We start from the raw sequence: 17382 nt of genomic DNA, 5'->3' as shown, positions 1-17382 counted from the left end.
CTCCTCCGGACAAGGTCCCGGAATTCCTCTTTGAGAAGCTCGGAACCCATGCACCCATTTTACAGAAGGGAAAGCAGACCTCGGGGGAGCAGCGGCTAGACGCTTGGACGCGGAGGCTGCCTCTGGAAGCAATCTGGCTGGGCGTCGGACGTTACGCTGTGCCTTCCCCGGGGTGACGCCAGATTCTTTGGAGCATCACCCCAACCCCAGCGAGGCGCCCACAAGCAGGGCGTGGGGCCGGGCCGCCCGTGGTAATGACAGGGCCCGCCGCTGTGGGTGGCGGCGGTGGAGGAAGCGGGAGGGATGTGGCTATTTCTGGCCGCGGCGCGTCCCCCCCAGGGGCCAGGATTAGGCGGCTTCCCAGCCCCTACCTCCGCCCCCCCTCGGGGATCCTCAGGCTGGGGCGGGGAGAGGCGCGGGTTGGTGGACCGGAGGGGCGGGGGCACCGCGGGCGGGCGGGGGGCGGGGCGGCGTCCGGGGCCCACCTCCGCCGTCCTCCCACCGCAGTCCCTCCGAGCCTCCGCCGCGCTCGCCTCGGACCCCGGGCCGCCGACGCCGTCGCCGCGCCCGTGTGTCCCGCAGCGCCCCGCTCCCGCCGCGCCGCCCCGTCCCCGCGGCGCCGCACGTCGGGCATGGACTCGGGCCGGGACTTCCTGACCCTGCACGGTGAGTGCCCAGCTGGCGCGCTGCGGAGCCCGGCGCGGGCCAACCCCGCGGAGAGCCGCGCCGACCCGGCGGGAGACCCCCGCTCCGGCACCCCCTCCGCCCCGCCCCGGGCCCGCCCCTCGGCCCCCGGTCGCCCTGGGAAAATCTCGGCCCGGGACTTAGGGTGGGACTGCCAGGCACGACCCGGGGCGTTTCCATTCAAGTCCCCCAGATCTAAACCGGGGTGGGGGACAGGGAAGGGGCCCGGGTCTGAAGACTTCTCTGTAGACTTTCCCCGGATCCCCCCCCGCCCCGGGGACCCCCCCTTATCCTGGTCGCGGAAGGCTGGGCTCTATGGTCCAGCGCGCACGGAAGGGCTGAGGGAAGGAAGCGGCATCCGCGAATAACCGAGTTCTCCCCGCCCCGTCCAGGCGGCCGGGAGACGCTCCACGAAGCCCTGGCGTGCGGGGACCGCCGCAGGCCCCGTGGGTGTGGCGGGTGGGGGGTGGGGGGGATGGGGGGATGGGGGGAGGTGGGGCGAGGAGGTGCGCGCGGTTGGCCGAGGTCAGGCGGTGCTTCGGAAACAGCCCCGCGCAGAAATCATAGTCAGCGATGCTCAGGCTGCGGGGAGCAGCCGGATCCCTCCATCTGCGCACCCCCCAGGCGGGACAGGGCCAAGTCTCCGCTGGAAATGCCCGCGTCTCCACCCTTGCCCGGCTGAACTCTGTCTCCTCCGACCCGCGAACGGAGTCAGAGCCAGCTTCTTGCCCTAACGCTGCCCCTCCAGGAGGGAGAGCAGCTGCGGGCTCCCAACGGCAGGACCTGGAGGTCTTATGGTTGGACGGGACCCCCATCCTGGACCTGGCGTCTTTTTGCTCCAGCCTGGGACTCCCCTACTCTTGGGCAGCTTACCCTCCTGTCCCCACGCCCCACCCCATCATCTGTCAGCTCGGCAAACCTCCGCCTCTGGCACACCAATCAGTGCTTAACCGTATCTCCTTCTGTCTCCTAGTGCTCTTCGGGTTAGAGACTTTAGTGTCCACTACCTATCCTAAACCATACCTGGAAATAGTTGGGAGAGAGAAAGGCAGAGCCCTCCAGCTGTCCACTAGAGACTCCTGGAATTCAGGGGGACTGGGAGATGTTCTTATCAGCCAGTCCCAGTCTGTCTCATGTTTCCCAGTTGGCTAGACCTGGTCCCGGTGGCCCAGGGAGACCTTGCCCGGTGCCTAGGGCTGTTACGCTCATACCACTAGCCTGGGATCCTTGAGGTCACCTCACCCAGCTGGGTCAAAGGATCCCCACTCTTTCCAATGCTTCCTCTTCTCTCAGGCCAGAGGTGTCCTTAATGCTCCTGCCAGCCTGGCAGGAAGGGAGACTGGCAGCTCAGAGGACCACACAGGAGACTTCTGCTTTCTCTCTCATCATTCCTTAGCTAGTGCTGTCTACCCTGCACACTGCCACCTCTCTCATGGCTGCCTCACGCTCAGACCACCTAAAAGCCCTTTGGTCGCCTCTCGCACGCCTGCAGCCTCAGCTCATGTTGAAAAGGCTCCATCCTCAGGCATCTATGCCTTTGTCCAGTTTCTCTCCCCTGGCATCCCTCGTATCTCCCCCTTGGAGAGGAAGCTTCATGGAGGCTCAGCCAGCACCTCCCAGGCCTGTGGCATGGGCTTGGCCGCCTGGCCCATCCTATTTGAGACCTGCCTCCCAAATGCCTGACTCTGTCTAGCCCTTCTTGCGGGGCTGACATGAACACTATCATCCCAAGCCATATTCCTGAAGGCCCTGCCACTTCTAGCTCATCACCAAAAATTACTTCCCTGACTGCCTTTTGTCCCTCCTGCAAACCACATAGGGAAGCAAGAATCTGTCAAGGAGAACTGGTGGGTGGTGGGAGGAGGTAGCCCCTGTGTCCGGTGCTGTCTTAGGTTGTTTACACTTTCATTGGAGAGTCTGCTCCCCTTTCATATGTCAATTCCCAAAACACCGGACACGTGCTGTAGGACCACATTTTTTGGTTAGGGCATTTGGGGGTCTGCTGCAGAAAGACCCCGTCTCTTGGCCTGGCGAGCTATGGGGGCCACCTGGATATGAAATATCCCTTCTGTCCTCACCCCCAGGTACATGCAGAGGCCTTGTAGTATACCGTGTAGTAACTTGCGTGGATTCTGGGCAAATTACTCGAGGTCATGTCTTGGCTTTTTCATCTCAGGCAAATCCCTTAATTTCATTGTGTCTCAGTTTCCTCATCTATAAAATGGGGAATAAGAACACTACCTACCTCATAGGGTTGCTGTGAGGACTGAATGAGGTAATACCTATAAGGCAATTAGAACAGTGCCTGGTACCCAGCCAGTGCCATATTCTGGCAGAGGCCGAGTGACCATGCCCTTTGAGTTGCTGCCTAGTTCTTTGGGAGATGAGGGTGCACCATAAGGCAGCCCCTAGCCAGCAAAAATGTGACCAGAACTGGACTTAAGAATCAAGGGCTCCTTCCCAAGTTTGAAGCCCTCTGACTGATGTGCCAGGCCCCCAGCCTCCTCCTATCTCACTTCCTCTGCTCTCTCCATTCTGGCGAGGGCTGCACTGGCTTCTCAAACAGTTCCCAGATCTGCCTGAAAGGACATAACCTTCCCGGGCCCTGTCCCCACTGAAAACATCTATCTCCACTAACTTTTCCTACACCTAATTCCTCCTGCCCCACTGTAAGAACTGGCATTTGTAAGGCAGGGGCCCTGGCTGGGTGGCTCAGTTGGTTGGATCATCACCCTGTACACCAAAAGGTTGTGGATTCGATGCCTGGTCAGGGCACATACCTAGGTTGTGGGTTTGATCCGCAGTCAGGGCTCCTACCCGAGGCAGCTGATCGGTGTCTCTCTCTCACATCGATATCTCTCCCTCCCTCTCTCCCTAAAGTCAATAAAAACATATCCTCGGGTAAGGATTAAAAAATCCCTTTGCCTCTGTGGACTTGTTTTCTCATCCACAGCATCGCAATACCCATTTCACAGATGCAAGGATAAAGCACTAATGGGCATGGGAGCTCTAGGTTGGCTAAAAAGCCAGTACCCCTAAGAGAAAATGGTTCCAGAACCATCACAGCAAGTTGGGGTGGCCAGCCCCCTACCCTCCTCAATTATGTTTCAAAGTACTGTTTCTGGGGTTCCAGGCCCACACTACACAGACACACAGTGATCCACACTGATCAGTAAATTTTTTGTGCCATAGGCCACTTTGGCAGTGTGCAAGCCAACACTCTAACCACTGAACCAAAACGACTAGGGCGGGATCATGTTTCTAAATGCACAAAATAAAATACACGATAATTCAAACGAAGCAAATTATATTGAGATGCGATTCTATCATTGGTCCTCCAGTTAAAAACCCGTGCATGGTTTCTCTAAAACAGAGGTTCCCCTTACACTCTGCTCCCTGCCCCTTTCCAAATGAGTAACAACTTGTCTGTGCCCATATTTCAGCCCATCTACACTAACACACATTCTCATGATTTGCTCTCTGTGGTGTGACTTTAGGTGCGTCACTTTGCTTCAGTTTATTATTGCTGTACTTGTCTGTGCTACTAACTGGCTTTGCCAGTGACTCACTGCGAATGCTGATGACTGGAGCTGAAGTGAGGCGAGTGGAAGAACTATTCAGAGGCTGGGAGTAAGAAAGGAGTGAGTCAGGCCTGGAGTGGGTGGCGTCCTGACCTTGGCGCACGGTAGGGGCTCAATAAATAATTGCTGGGTGAATGAAAGAGAAGTTGTAACTTACATGAAAGGTCCCACTGTTCCTGAGCACACTGGCAGCACAGTTCGTATAGAGTTGCAGTCCTCCTCATTTATTTATCAAAGCAAGCCTGCGTTAATGCACTCTTTTTAAGATCAGCATTTTTTTTCAAGAATTCCTTTCGCATTCAGAACCTTGGAGATGACCCCACTCAGGTGGGGAATCAGAAGGAAACAGGCCTGCCTGAGGTTCACAAGTGAGGCAACAGCCAGCTGAGTCGCAACGAATTCGTTGAGTCATTTTGGTAAAATATTTGGCTGGCTCGGTTGTCTGGCACAGCCTCCATCCCGTACCCCGGGAGGCTGCAGCCCTCCAGCGCCCTGCCCCTCAGCACTGCCTCGCCCGGGGTCCTCCCGCAGCCCCGCAGCTGGCGTTTGGAAACGAGGCTCAGGCTCCGCCCCCTGGTGGGACTCCGCCTCCAAGGCCGGGGTTTCGCCCCTCTACGGAACACCGCCCTTCCAGCGAGGGCCCCTCTCTGGCCCCGCCCCCTGGGCGGTGACTCCGCCCCCTGAGCCCTGGCTCCGCCCCCCGCCCGCTCCCTGGGTACAGCTCCGCCTCCGCCCCGCCTCCAGGCTCGGCCCCTCCCCCGCCCCACCTCTTTGGCTCTGGTGGTGCCCTCGATCCGCTTTCTAGGCTCTGGGTTTCGCCACGGATCTGCTTCCTGGGTTATGGGTTTGTCCCACTCCGCCTCCCGCTCCTGGCTCCTGCCCCTGGGCGCCCCGCCTCCTGGGTTCAGGCTCCTCCTCTCCCCGCTCGGACTCCGTTCTCGCCCCACCTCCAGGGGCTATCGGTCCCGCCCCACGAAGCCCAGATTTCCCTCTCGCCCCGCCTCCAGGGCTGAGGCCCCGCCCCCACAGCGGGCTCTAGCCCCGCCCCCACTCCGGGTCTCCGCCCCTGCTCCCCGCCTCGTTAGACGCCCAGACTCCTGCATTGTCCCGGGTCCGGCTCGCGGGCGGCAGGGGCCCTGCAGAGCAGCATGCCGTCCCGCGGGGGCCGGGGCTGGGGCCGGAGCCGCCCCAAAGAGCCCTACCTGGAGGAGCAGAGCCTCAAGGTGGCGGCGCTCAATGGGCAGAGGCTGGGTAAGGGTCTCGGGGAACACTGAGATCTGTGGAGGCTGGGATGGCAGTTGGGGCAGGAGGCAGACTATATGTTCCTGAGTTCAGGGTCCTCCTTTAATCCTTTGATTGGACCCGTTTAGTACTCCTGTGAGTGTGTGACCTACTGGGGGGCTGTATTTGCAGGGGTGGCATGTGGGGTACTAGGGGGAATGGTTAGCCCTTCTCCTGATATACCTCAGCCCCTCCAAGGCTCCCTGCTCCTTGCCACGCCTAACCCCCCATTTAGAGATTTATGAGGCACCACTGGATATGCGGCCTGGTGCCTCACTGGTATGACTGTAACCCAATGAGATGATCTGCAAGAGTGTGTGGCCCAGTGTGATGCTGTGTGCAGTATGGGTGACAGATGTGACAGTGGGTGACCTAGGCGGCTGATTCTATTATTTTGTGTTATGGTCTGTGTATGTTATGTGGATTTTCTGACATTACTACTTGTGACAGTGTCTTCCTGAGTGGTGGTTGCATATGGTAATGTTTCCTGTCACTGACCCTGTGGGCAGGCTTCTGAGTCCTGACTCCACCATGTAACTTCCTTGAATCTCAATTTCCTCATCTGTAAAATGGAAATAGTGATAGTGTCTTCCTCGTAGGATTGTCAGGGAGATTAAATACATGCGCTATTTTATTCAGATATTAACGATTATTATGGTGGATGCTATTATCATCATTGTGATGATAAGGCACTGTATGTTATGTGGGTGTGTGTGACTATGTAACCATGTATATCACTGTATGACTTTATATTGCTGTGTATTGCTTTGGGTCCCAAGCCCAGTTTGTCTCCATTGTGCATCACCCTAGCTTCATGGCATCTGCCTTAGTCTCCTATTAGTACCTACAGCACCCTCTGCACTCCTCCCCTGAGCCACCTTGCCGTGTGCAGCTGGCCTGGGCAGGTTAGTGAGGCTGCAAGGTCAACCCAGGGGCCCCTGAGCTCAGAGGCCTCTCACCACCACCCTTCCACAGGAGAAGGTACTAGAGCTAAGTGAATGGGGCTGGGCTGGGGGTACCCATACTTTCTGGGTGGTGGGGCAGGCAGCCCAGGGGCCTCAGAAACAAAAGGGCCTCAACTGAGGCTCAGAGGTGGAGGTGCCTGTCCAGGTTTCCCAGTGACCCAGAGGGCAGTGGTTATCAACGCCCACCTTGGGACGGAGGTCTGTTTCGGAAATCATGTCAGCAGCCAGGGGACTTATCTCTGCCTGACTGCAGACAGGGCCACAGCCTGGCTCCGGGACAGGATGGATATGTCATCTCTTTATGGTGTTTTCCAGAACTGGTGGGTGGGGCTCACCTTCTACTTTCCGACCCGCTCCCCCATTCCCATCTGTGCTGTGGGCAGGGGCTTGCCCTAATGTGTGTCCAGCTTGGGGGGTGGGGTGCAGACCAAGTGTGAGATGTCCCTCCCAGTTGTACTTCAGCCTCAGAAAGGACCGTGGGATCCCCAGAAGAGGCTGAGGTGCCTCCTCTGGCAGCCTGGGGGCTCCTTTCCCCTTCTTCTGGTCTTGAGCTCCACAGACACAACCAACAATTTAGGACATCCTGCAGGGTCCCCCTTCTCCACTGCGCTTCCCCTGGGGCTGAAGGGGAACTGCTTACACCAAGGCAGAGGGGTCTCCTGGAGTGGAGAGATTTGGGACAAAGTGGGGGAGGGAGGTCACATCAAAATGTCACCTCTGAGGAGGCTTAGAGACGCCTCCTCCAACGCTGTTTTCACCCAGTGTTAGCGGAGGAACAGAGGCAGAGATTGGGAAAGGAGTTGCCTAAAGTGATAGGGAGGCGGGTGTTAGCACTGGGCTTTGTCTCCACTGGAGGCAGGAGATTGGCAAGGGGAAAAGAGGATGTGGTGACTGAGGCTTACGGAAGTGGTCCAGAAAGTTCTGTGGGTATTGTGGGTGTGTGGGACTGGCTAGGGAGTGGGGAGGCAAGGACCAAGTGGGAGACGCAATGAGGGGCTGCGACTCTGGGCTCAGAAAAGAAAAGCCTATGGGCCTAGGCTCAGGCCCCTCAGACTGGACCCACATGGTTCCTGATGCCATCACTCTGCTGGAGCAGATGATAAAGATTGCTGAGGCCACATAATTTTAGTTTTGGTGACAGACATGAGGTGAGATGGCCAACTGGCTCTGGAGAGAAGTGGCTGCTGGACTACATGTGGCTAGGGTGATATATACAGATACAGATATATAGATACAGACATAGGGTGATATATACAGATATGTACATACTGGTATAGATATAGGGTGATATATACAGGCACAGCTATAGATGCATCTGCCTGATCTTTTGGTCCCAGCTTCCTTCAAGTCACTCTCACCCCTGAGTGTGTCCAGGAGGGGCCCACCTTAGGGGTCCGGTCCCCTAGGGACCAGGAGTTCTTAGATTAGCTGCCCTCCTTTTATGCACTCAGCTGTGGGTGGCAAGCCACAGTGTATAAAGTGCAGCCTTGAGTAGGTAGGCATCCTAAGGTTTTACGTGGCCTCAGCTGGCATCAGAGATGACTTCATGGTAGAAGCAGGGCAGGCTGGCGAATGGCTAGAGGAAGAAGTGAAGGAAGAGATGAGGCTGAGATTGGCGAAGAGTGGGCTCTAAGAGGGTCCCAAAGTGGGCGTGGCTAGCACAGGGTCTGGGGCAGCAGGGACACTGGAGGAGGTGGCGTCTTATGACCTCTGCCCCCTAGGCCTACAGGATGACAAGGACCTACAGGCACTGCTGAAGGGCACCCAGCTCCTGAAGGTGAAGTCCAACTCATGGCGGAGAGAGCGCTTCTACAAGTTGCAGGAAGACTGCAAGACCATCTGGCAGGAGTCCCGCAAGGTCATGCGGACCCCCGAGTCCCAGCTGTGTGAGTGACCTGGGGCCATGGGGTAGGAGGCAGAGTGTGCAGCCCATGCTTGGATGGGGAAACTGATGCTGGCTGGGGGTGGAGGTCCATCTTGGACCAGGACCACAGATAAGGGAAACTGAGTCCCAACCTGGTGGGACATAGGCCAGTCATGCAATAAGGACCAGATATGGGGAAATTGAAACTGGCCAGAGTCTGGGAGAGGAGTCAGGTAAAACTGAGCTCTGGAGAAGGCAGTCATGGACCCAGGACTACAGATGGAGATGCTAAAGCCTTTTGGAGGTTTGGGGCACAAAACCATGACCACAGATGGGGAAAGCAGGCTCAGAAGGGAGGGAGCTGGACAGTGTTATATGAGCTCACAGGTATCTACCTAGGCAGTTGTGGGAAGCAGGGAAGTTGGGCGGACTAGGACTCCAGGTGTGGTGAGCAAAGCCAGCCCAAAGTCGGGGCAGATAAGGCCCTTCCTGGTATGAGTGGCCAGGATGGGAGGTGGGGCCTGAAGGAGGCAGCCCTTCCCTGGGATTGGGGCCATAGGAGGGAGATGGGGGCAGAGCGGGGCTAGAACCCAAAGAAAGAGGTCTCAGCTGGGTAGCTCCCTCAAGGCTGTGGGTCTGAGGGCTTTAGAAGTTTAAGAAAGGGCCCAGGAACCCAAAGCTCAGGCCTGCAAATGGAGCGTGTTCCCTGTAAGGCCTCAGGGGAATGCTCTGATCAGTGCTGCTCTTAACACGGAATGTCCTAACAACTGTAAAATGAGAGGTCTGCTCTGCACCTTTTCTTGTTGGGGAAATTTCAGACCAAGGCTGTCCCAGAAAACTTTCTGTTGATGGGAATGTTCTGTATTTGTGCTGTCTGACACAGTTGTCACTAGCTGCCACCTGTGGTCACTGAGCACTTGAAATGCGGCTAGTGTGACTGAGGAACTGAACTGTTAACTTTATTGAATTTTAATGAATTTATGTTTAAATGATCACATGTGGCTGGTAGCTGCTGTCTGGACAGTGCAGAGAGATAGTTGCAGCTGGGTTTTTGCACAGCCCAGACCTCTGGAAATCCCTCACCCATTCACCTGCTGTTGGCTGTTTGAGGGCAGGCAGGGTCAGCCCACTGGGAGGTCTGTAGGGAATGAGACCAGACACAGGTGACAGGCCCCAGGGAGGAGTAGGAGAAAGACAGGAGGAAGGGAGGGTCAGCCCACTGAGGGTACCCCAGGAAGGGTCTGCCAGGCCTCAGGACCCTGGGCAGAAACCTGTGATATGGCCTGCTGACCTGTGGCCAAGGGGCCAGAGGAGAGGCAGGACAGGAGCAGGGTCAGAGAGGGAGAGCTGGGCTGGGGCCTTGGGGCTGTGGGCCATGGAGGGTTTCTGAGCAGGCCAGGGCAGGGTCAGAGGAAACGGACACGTCTGCCACTCAACCTGACCTGGCCTCTGTGGCACCAGCCAGGCTTCTTCACAGGCCTCTGCCCCTATAGGAGTTTCCTGTTAGACACTGGCAGGTGGCGGCACCATGGGGACAGGGGTTATCTTACCCTCTGAGCCCTGGGGGGTCCTGGGAGCCAGCAGCCAGTCCAAATGAATGGTTCCCAGTGTGTGCCTAGCACCTGGTGAGGCTGGGCGTGGGGCAGCAGTGGGTAGAGACTCAGGCCTTTCCAACCCTGCCCTAGCGAGGTGAGACCCTCATGTGGGATGGCCATGAGCAGAAGGGCAGGAAGAGAAATCCAGGTGGGAGCCCCAGTGTAAGCAAAGGTGCAGAGGTGAGAATGAGTGAGGGGGCTGCTCCCTGTCAGGGATGGCTGCAGGGGTAACAGGTCCAGGGTCAGGCGTTGGGTGTGGTCAGGTGAGGACTGTGACCAGAAAAGATTCTCTTCGATGTCAGAGCCACTGAGACAGGCCTTGAGCTGAGCTTGCCTGTCAGCCGCTTCCCTTCTCTGAGAGAGTGAGTCTGTTGTCCTCCATGGTACTCTATCCTCGGGGAAACTGAGGCCAGGTGAGGGAGGAGTGGATCAAATTCCCCCACCCAGTTCTCTCTGCCTCTGCTTCCTGATCCCTAAGTCTCCCCTGATCCTGCCACCGCTAGCCCCCCACCCCACCTCCCTCTGGTTCCCAGAGGCAGACAAGGCATTATCAGCAGTGAAGGCATCTGGACTTTCTCTCTGGTGTGGGTGGGTGCCAGCCCGGGAGCTCCATGGCTCAGGCTTCCTGTTTTCACTCCAGCCTGGGTCAGCTGCAGCTGGTGTGGGGCCTAGCGGGGCACAGGAGGCTGTGGGTGGAAGGATTAAGCAGGGATCTCCCCTGAACTCTAGGGGCTCAGAGCCTACTTCTCAGAGCCTGCTGCCTGGCCTGGGCACATGGCACACACATGGGCTGCAGGTGGCTAGGAGGCTCTGGGGCACTCAGGGTGTGATTAGGCAACAGGAGGGACAGGCGGGCTTTTAGCCAGAGCTGGTCTAGGACTCAGACAGACGGATGTGGATGGCTCAGGATGGGGGTAGGGCAGGCACAGAGCTTGGTGGGACTGACTCCCAGCCAGACCAGGGAAGACACATTGGGAGTTAGTGAGGGTAGGCAGGGCCTTGCTGCCCCCTGAAGCTTGGAAGGCTGAGCTCTGACAGCAGGGCCCACCCCCTGGCTCCTAAGGGCAGAATGATATAATATCTTGGACCTTCCAGTGGGCATGCTCCATTCTGCCTCTTGGGATCCTGGAGGGCAGAGCCTTCCTGCACCTTCCTTGCCCAGGGGTTCCCTGAGTTCTGGACACATACAAACACAGACAGGGCAAGGCCCCCTTTACCCTCTGACACAAGCACTTTTCCTCTGTCTTTGGCCCTCTGTTCCCAGGCCCCAGGGCCAGGGCTGATCAAGGGTTGGCTCGAGTCTCCCGAATGGTCAGGAGAGAGGCCTGGAGGCTCTTATGGCTGTCAGAGGGGAGAACAGGTCCAAAGTCAAGTCTGATCAGGAGGTGTGTGGCCTCGTCTCTGTCACAGGCCCTGAGCTCCAGAATGGTTCCTCTAAGGGTGCTGCCCTGCCCCAATCCTCTCCCAGGGGCCCTGCTCCCTACAGCACAGAAACAGCCAGTCTGGGGTCCAAGGTGCCTGTCCCCTCCTAAAGTCAGTCCCCCTCTCTGTGTCACTCCCTGTTTGTTTTCACTCTGCCCACTGCAGCTGTGTCTCACATTCCTTTTCCACTTCACTCTCTGTCTTCCTTCCTCCTCTTTGCCCCCGTTGTCAGTCCTCCTGCCCCCTCTTTTCTCTCTGGATCAATGCCTGAGTTCCAGCCCCACCTCTGTCTCTAAACCGTGACCCCTTCCACTGTGGCCTTGGCCATGTTGGAGGCAGGGATTGGCCTCATGCCTCTCTCTGCTCCCATCCCCTTTTTACAGTCTCCATCGAGGACATTCAGGAGGTCCGGATGGGACACCGCACAGAGGGCCTGGAGAAGTTTGCCCGCGATGTGCCCGAAGACCGCTGCTTCTCCATTGTCTTTAAGAACCAGCGAAACACACTAGACCTCATCGCCTCATCGCCAGCTGACGCCCAGCACTGGGTGCAGGGTCTGCGCAAGATCATCCATCACTCAGGCTCCATGGACCAGCAGCAGAAGCTGCAGCAGTATCCTTCTGGTGGCAGTGGGCCAGGCCCAGCCTGGGAATACTGGCTATGGTTGTCCCCAGGTCAACCTGGGTATGGGAGACACCGGCTCGGACCATCATACCAAAATAGCACAGATTGGGTGGCTTAAACAACAGAAATTAATTTTCTCACAGTTCTGGAGGTTGGAAGTCCAAGATGAGGGTGCCAGCGTGGTTGGGTTCTGGTGAGACCCCTCCTCCTAGTTCCTGGATGACCGCCTTCTCACTGTGTCCTCACATGGCAGAGAGAGGGAGAAAGAGAGGGAGACAGCAAGCTTTCTGGTGTCTCTTCTTATAAAGGTGCTAATTCCATCATGAGGGCCCCACTTTATGACCTCATCTAAACCCCCAAGACCCCATCTCCAAATACCATCATATTGTGGGTTAGGGCTTCAATACACGAATTTTGGGGGAACGCAATTCAATCCATAGCATGGGAGGTATCTGGAGTCCTTTGTGTTCCACTCTGGCCCAAGGACCAGACAGCTATGCAGCCCCTTGATATCCCTTCTTCCCCCATCTGTAACCCACATGGCCCTGGGAGGCTGAGGGGAGTCACTTGCTTCAAGGGGAGACCTAGTCTCTGACACTTTAATCTTCTAGTTCTCAAGGTCAAGGCTGAGGGGAGAGAGGATAGCGGTAAGAGAGAAGTAGGAGTTTAAGTGCCCTGTCATGACGTGATCAGTGGCTTGAAATTTGTTGTTTCCTATAAAATAAGCCTCAAGGGCTTTAGTCATGTTGGCTAACAATTATATATTGAAAACCAGAGGACATACCTTGAAATGTTAACAGAGTTATCTCTGGGTCTATGGGGGATTTGTTTGTTATTTTCTAAATTGTCTAAAATAAACCCTTTTATAGAAAGAAAATAAATATTTTTAAAATGTGAAAGGGTTCCAAGCCAGCAAATAGGAAAAAGACCCTGTACTAGGATGTGACACTTCCTCTCAAAAGGCCACCAGGTCTTGCCCCGAAATTCGGATGCCAGTAAGTCAGGCCTGCAGGGAGCTGTGTCTACAGGTGGCCTCAGTCTGCCGGGTCCCTGGAGTTGACATTGGGCTTGAACGATGGCTCTGGCTGGGGCGCTGGGAGTCCTTGGGCTTCTAGGTTCTTTCCTTACTTCCTGCCCAGCTGGATCCACTCCTGCTTGCGAAAAGCTGACAAAAACAGGGACAGCAAGATGAGCTTCAAGGAACTGCAGAACTTCCTGAAGGAGCTCAACGTCCAGGTGGACGACAGCTATGCTCGCAAGATCTTCAGGGTGAGGCAGCAGTGAGCCCTGGCAGTGTGGTCCTTGACCCTGGGCCAAGGCCTGCTCTGAGCCCACCCGCCCGGCTGTCCTGGCTTTGCAGGAATGTGACCGCTCCCAGACAGACTCCCTGGAAGACGAGGAGATTGAAGCCTTCTACAAGATGCTGACCCACAGGAAGGAGATTGACCGCACCTTCGAGGAGGCTGCAGGCTCAGGGGAGACCCTGTCAGTGGATCAGTTAGTGACGTTCCTGAAGCACCAGCAGAGGGAGGAGGCTGCGGGGCCTGCACTGGCCCTCTCCCTCATTGAGCGCTACGAACCCAGCGAGACTGGTGAGGGCCTGGCCGTGGCCTGCGACCTGCAGTCCCAGGGCCCCACCAGGCTGGGAGACCCCTGGGGAGACTGCAGTCCAAGAGTAGGGAGCTGCAGGATCAGGAGCACTACAGCCAGCCTCAGGGCCTGGGTCAGTATTTGCCTGCCCCATGACAGCAGGCAGATGAGAGACAGGGTTCCAGCATCACTACCTCCCTCAGCAGCTACTTCAGGGGGTTTTGAGGACCCCTCCCCTAGGAAAGAGAGAGAGGGGGCTGGAAAAGCAAGCACTTGCCTGGCTTCCTTCTTGACCGTCCTGGGTCTAGCTTTGAGACAGGGCCCTGCCATGGAGGGGGCTCCTGTCTGGAGGCAGAGAGGAGGAGGTGAGGTCCTGTCCTCAAGGGGCCTCACAGTGTGGGGGAAAGAAGCAGAGAAGACAGGGCCCCAGGAGGTGGCTGGCCAGAGGGCTCTGACTGGCCTGGGCCTCCTCCCTTCCAGCCAAGGCCCAGCGGCAGATGACCAAGGACGGCTTCCTCATGTACCTGCTATCAGCCGATGGCAGCGCCTTCAACCTGGCGCACCGGCGGGTCTACCAGGACATGGGCCAGCCGCTCAGCCACTACCTGGTGTCCTCCTCGCACAACACCTACCTGATGGAAGACCAGCTCACCGGGCCCAGCAGCACGGAAGCCTACATCCGGTGAGCCTTGGGGGGGTCTGGGGCGGGGCTTCTGGAGGGCCAGGGGCACGGCCTGAGGGTCCTAGCACCACTGTCCCTGCAGGGCACTGTGCAAAGGCTGCCGCTGCCTGGAGCTCGACTGCTGGGACGGGCCCAACCAGGAGCCTGTCATCTACCACGGCTACACTTTCACCTCCAAGATCCTCTTCTGCGACGTGCTCAGGGCCATCCGGGACTATGCCTTCAAGGTGGCCACGCCCCTGGGGGGTGACGAGGGGGAGGCTAGGAATGGCCAACCCCTCCTAACCTGCCCTTCGACCTCCAGGTGTCCCCCTACCCTGTCATCCTGTCCCTGGAGAACCACTGCAGCCTGGAGCAGCAGCGTGTGATGGCGCGACACCTGAGCACTACTCTGGGCCACATGCTGCTGGACCAGCCACTGGAATCGGCCACCACCAGCCTGCCTTCCCCGGAGGTGCACAGTGGGGGTGGGGGCGCCCAGATAGGAGGGCAGGGGGACTGGTTGGGAGGCCAGCTTGGTTCTGACCAGCTGCCCCTCCATCCTTAGCAACTGAAGGGAAAGATCTTGCTGAAGGGGAAGAAGCTAGGGGGTCTTCTGCCCCCCTGTGGGGAAGGTGGCCCAGAGGCCGTTGTCGTGTCCGATGAGGATGAGGCTGCCGAGATGGAGGATGAGGCTGTGAGGAGCCGAGTGCAGCACAAGCCCAGGGTTCGAGGGGAAGCTGTGGGGGGCAGGGAGCCCTGGGGCCCTCTCCCACCATCACCCCCATCGCCCAGTGGGATGTGTGCCTTGTCTCAATTCTCTGTGGCTGCCATTCAGACCCTCTGCCCCTCTCTGTGTCTGTCTCCCTCTCTCTGTCTCCACGGCTGGGTTTCTGGCTCTCTCAGTGCCCACCTGCCCCGACCTCTGACTCTAACCCGGGCCTTCCCGTGGCCCCCAGGAGGACAAGCTCAGGCTAGCGAAGGAGCTCTCCGATATGGTCATTTACTGTAAGAGCGTCCACTTCAGGGGCTTCTCCAGCCCCGGCCGCCCCGGGCAGGCTTTCTATGAGATAGCGTCCCTCTCCGAGAACCGCGCCCTCCGACTGCTCCAAGAGTCAGGTGAGCCCCCCCTGCACCCTGAGGCTGCTGTCTGCTGTCCCACCACCCGCCATGGCCAGGGCCAGGCCTGGCTCGCAGCGCCCTGGCCGGAGTTAGCACTTCCCGCTGTGGGAGGAACGGGTGGGAGGGACTTGGGCGAACCTGGAGGCCTCCGCTTCTGACCGTCCCGCATTCGCATCAGGAAACAGCCTTGTCCGCTACAACATGAATCACCTGACCAGGATCTACCCTGCGGGGCGGAGAACGGACTCCTCCAACTACAGCCCCGTGGAGATGTGGAATGGGGGCTTCCAGATTGGTATGGGCTGGCCAGGGCTGGGAGGGGGCCTGGGCAAGGCTTTCAGTCCAGAGGGCCAAGGACCCGGAGACTGTGGGGACCTAAGCAGGGCCAGATGCAGGAATTTGTGGGCTTAGGAGCTGGTCATTTCAGTTTGGAAATATCCCCCTCCTAGCAAGACAGTGTTTGAAATCCCGTAGTTAGCACAGTAGTTCTTTGAATTCTGGCACCAGAAATGGAATGCGAGGTTGGTGTGGTGGGTCAGTTAGGAGGGCAGTAGGCACTGGAGTGATACTGGACCCTGCTTCTGCCTCGCCATGTGTCTCAAAGGCCTCAGTGTACCCAGAGTAGCCTGGGCTCTGCGGCCCCTGAGGCCAACCCACAGCTTGTGACTGCTCTGTCCTACCTGTAGTGGCCTTGAACTTCCAGACACCTGGACCAGAGATGGATGTGTATCAGGGCCGTTTCCAGGACAACGGCACCTGTGGGTACGTGCTGAAGCCTGCCTTCCTGCGAGACCCCAACTCTACCTTCAACCCTCGTAACCTGACTCAGGGGCCCTGGTGGACTCGGAAGCGGCTCAGCATCAGGGTATGGCCAGACCCAGAAGGGACAGGAGCCCACGGGCCTCCCTTCCCCCTCGTCACCACTCCTGACGTCCATAACCTCTCCTTAGGTCATCACGGGGCAGCAGCTGCCAAAAGTCAACAAGAGTAAGAATTCGATCGTGGACCCCAAGGTCACGGTGGAGATCCATGGCGTGGGCCGGGACGTGGCCAGCCGCCAGACCGCGGTAGTCACCAATAACGGTACGTGCTGAGTCTGAGCTGGGCCCGGCTACTGCGGCTGGCCTTTGTGTTGTTGACGTGGCGCCTGTACCCCTAGGGTTCAACCCGTGGTGGGACACGGAGTTTGAGTTCGAGGTGGCTGTGCCCGAGCTTGCCCTGGTGCGCTTCGTGGTCGAGGATTACGATGCCTCCTCTAAGAACGACTTCATTGGCCAGAGTACCATCCCCCTGAACAGCCTCAAGCAGGGTGAGTGTTTGTCAAGGGGAGGGGATGGCAAGCTGGGGGGAGGCAGGGCTGGCATCTCTTGGGCTGGGGTGGCTGTCCCTTGACGCATCCCACCCGAGTGACTGGAACGTTCCCTGTGTGCTCCTTCCTGCCCACTCACCCGCCAGGATACCGCCACGTCCACCTCTTGTCCAAGAATGGAGACCAGCACCCATCCGCCACCCTCTTTGTGAAGGTGTCCCTCCAGGACTAGGCCTGGGAGCCGGCCAGACCTCCGTCCGCGTCCGGGGCAGGGCGGGCGTGGCTGCTCCAGCCTTGCCGGGAGCCGGGGGCCCCACGCTGCCTTCAGCTCTAACACACTGTGCTGCTGCCTCCCCAGGGCCTAGGAGCTGCTCTGGGCCCCGGATCTGTCCTCACCTCCGTTGGAAACAACACTGCAGCCCTCTCCACCCTCTGGCCAGCCCTAGGTGGAGGGTTTTTATAAAAATCATAAGACTAAATTCCATGGTCTCTTCACCTGCACGCCAGAAAATGCCTGTAAGTGCGCTCACCTGCGTGTCCCAGAGCACCGGGACCCAGCACCTCACTCTCCACCTTCCCCACACACACACTGTATTGTGGGCGCTGTCTGTCGCCCTGGGCAGGAGGGACCGGCAAGAAACCAACCCTTTCACCGGGGAGGGTACAGAGAGACCACCCCCTCCA

General features: G+C 58.0%; 1 protein-coding gene across 2 annotated transcripts; it reads left to right on the top strand.

Moving 5' to 3' along the window:
- The first annotated feature begins 475 nt into the window (after positions 1-475).
- Positions 476-17198, top strand: PLCD1 (phospholipase C delta 1). Of its 2 annotated transcripts, none has more exons than XM_081160783.1 (15): positions 476-666; positions 8233-8397; positions 11776-12004; positions 13156-13285; positions 13377-13608; positions 14087-14288; positions 14371-14515; positions 14593-14742; positions 14836-14994; positions 15227-15386; positions 15568-15684; positions 16076-16254; positions 16340-16472; positions 16549-16698; positions 16845-17198. In XM_081160783.1, exons 1-15 carry the CDS (start codon positions 633-635, stop codon positions 16928-16930), a joined length of 2271 nt encoding a protein of 756 aa, XP_081016909.1. In that variant the 5' UTR covers positions 476-632; the 3' UTR covers positions 16931-17198. The 2 variants fall into 2 exon arrangements, with proteins under 2 accessions (XP_081016909.1, XP_081016908.1); XM_081160782.1 differs by lacking the exon at positions 476-666 and adding an exon at positions 5402-5516.
- Positions 17199-17382: the final 184 nt, after the last annotated feature.

The sequence above is a fragment of the Miniopterus schreibersii genome (genome assembly GCF_964146895.1).
Source record: "Miniopterus schreibersii genome assembly, chromosome: 15".
NCBI classification, from domain to species: domain Eukaryota; kingdom Metazoa; phylum Chordata; class Mammalia; order Chiroptera; family Miniopteridae; genus Miniopterus; species Miniopterus schreibersii.
This window is presented reverse-complemented; position numbering and strand designations above follow the sequence as displayed.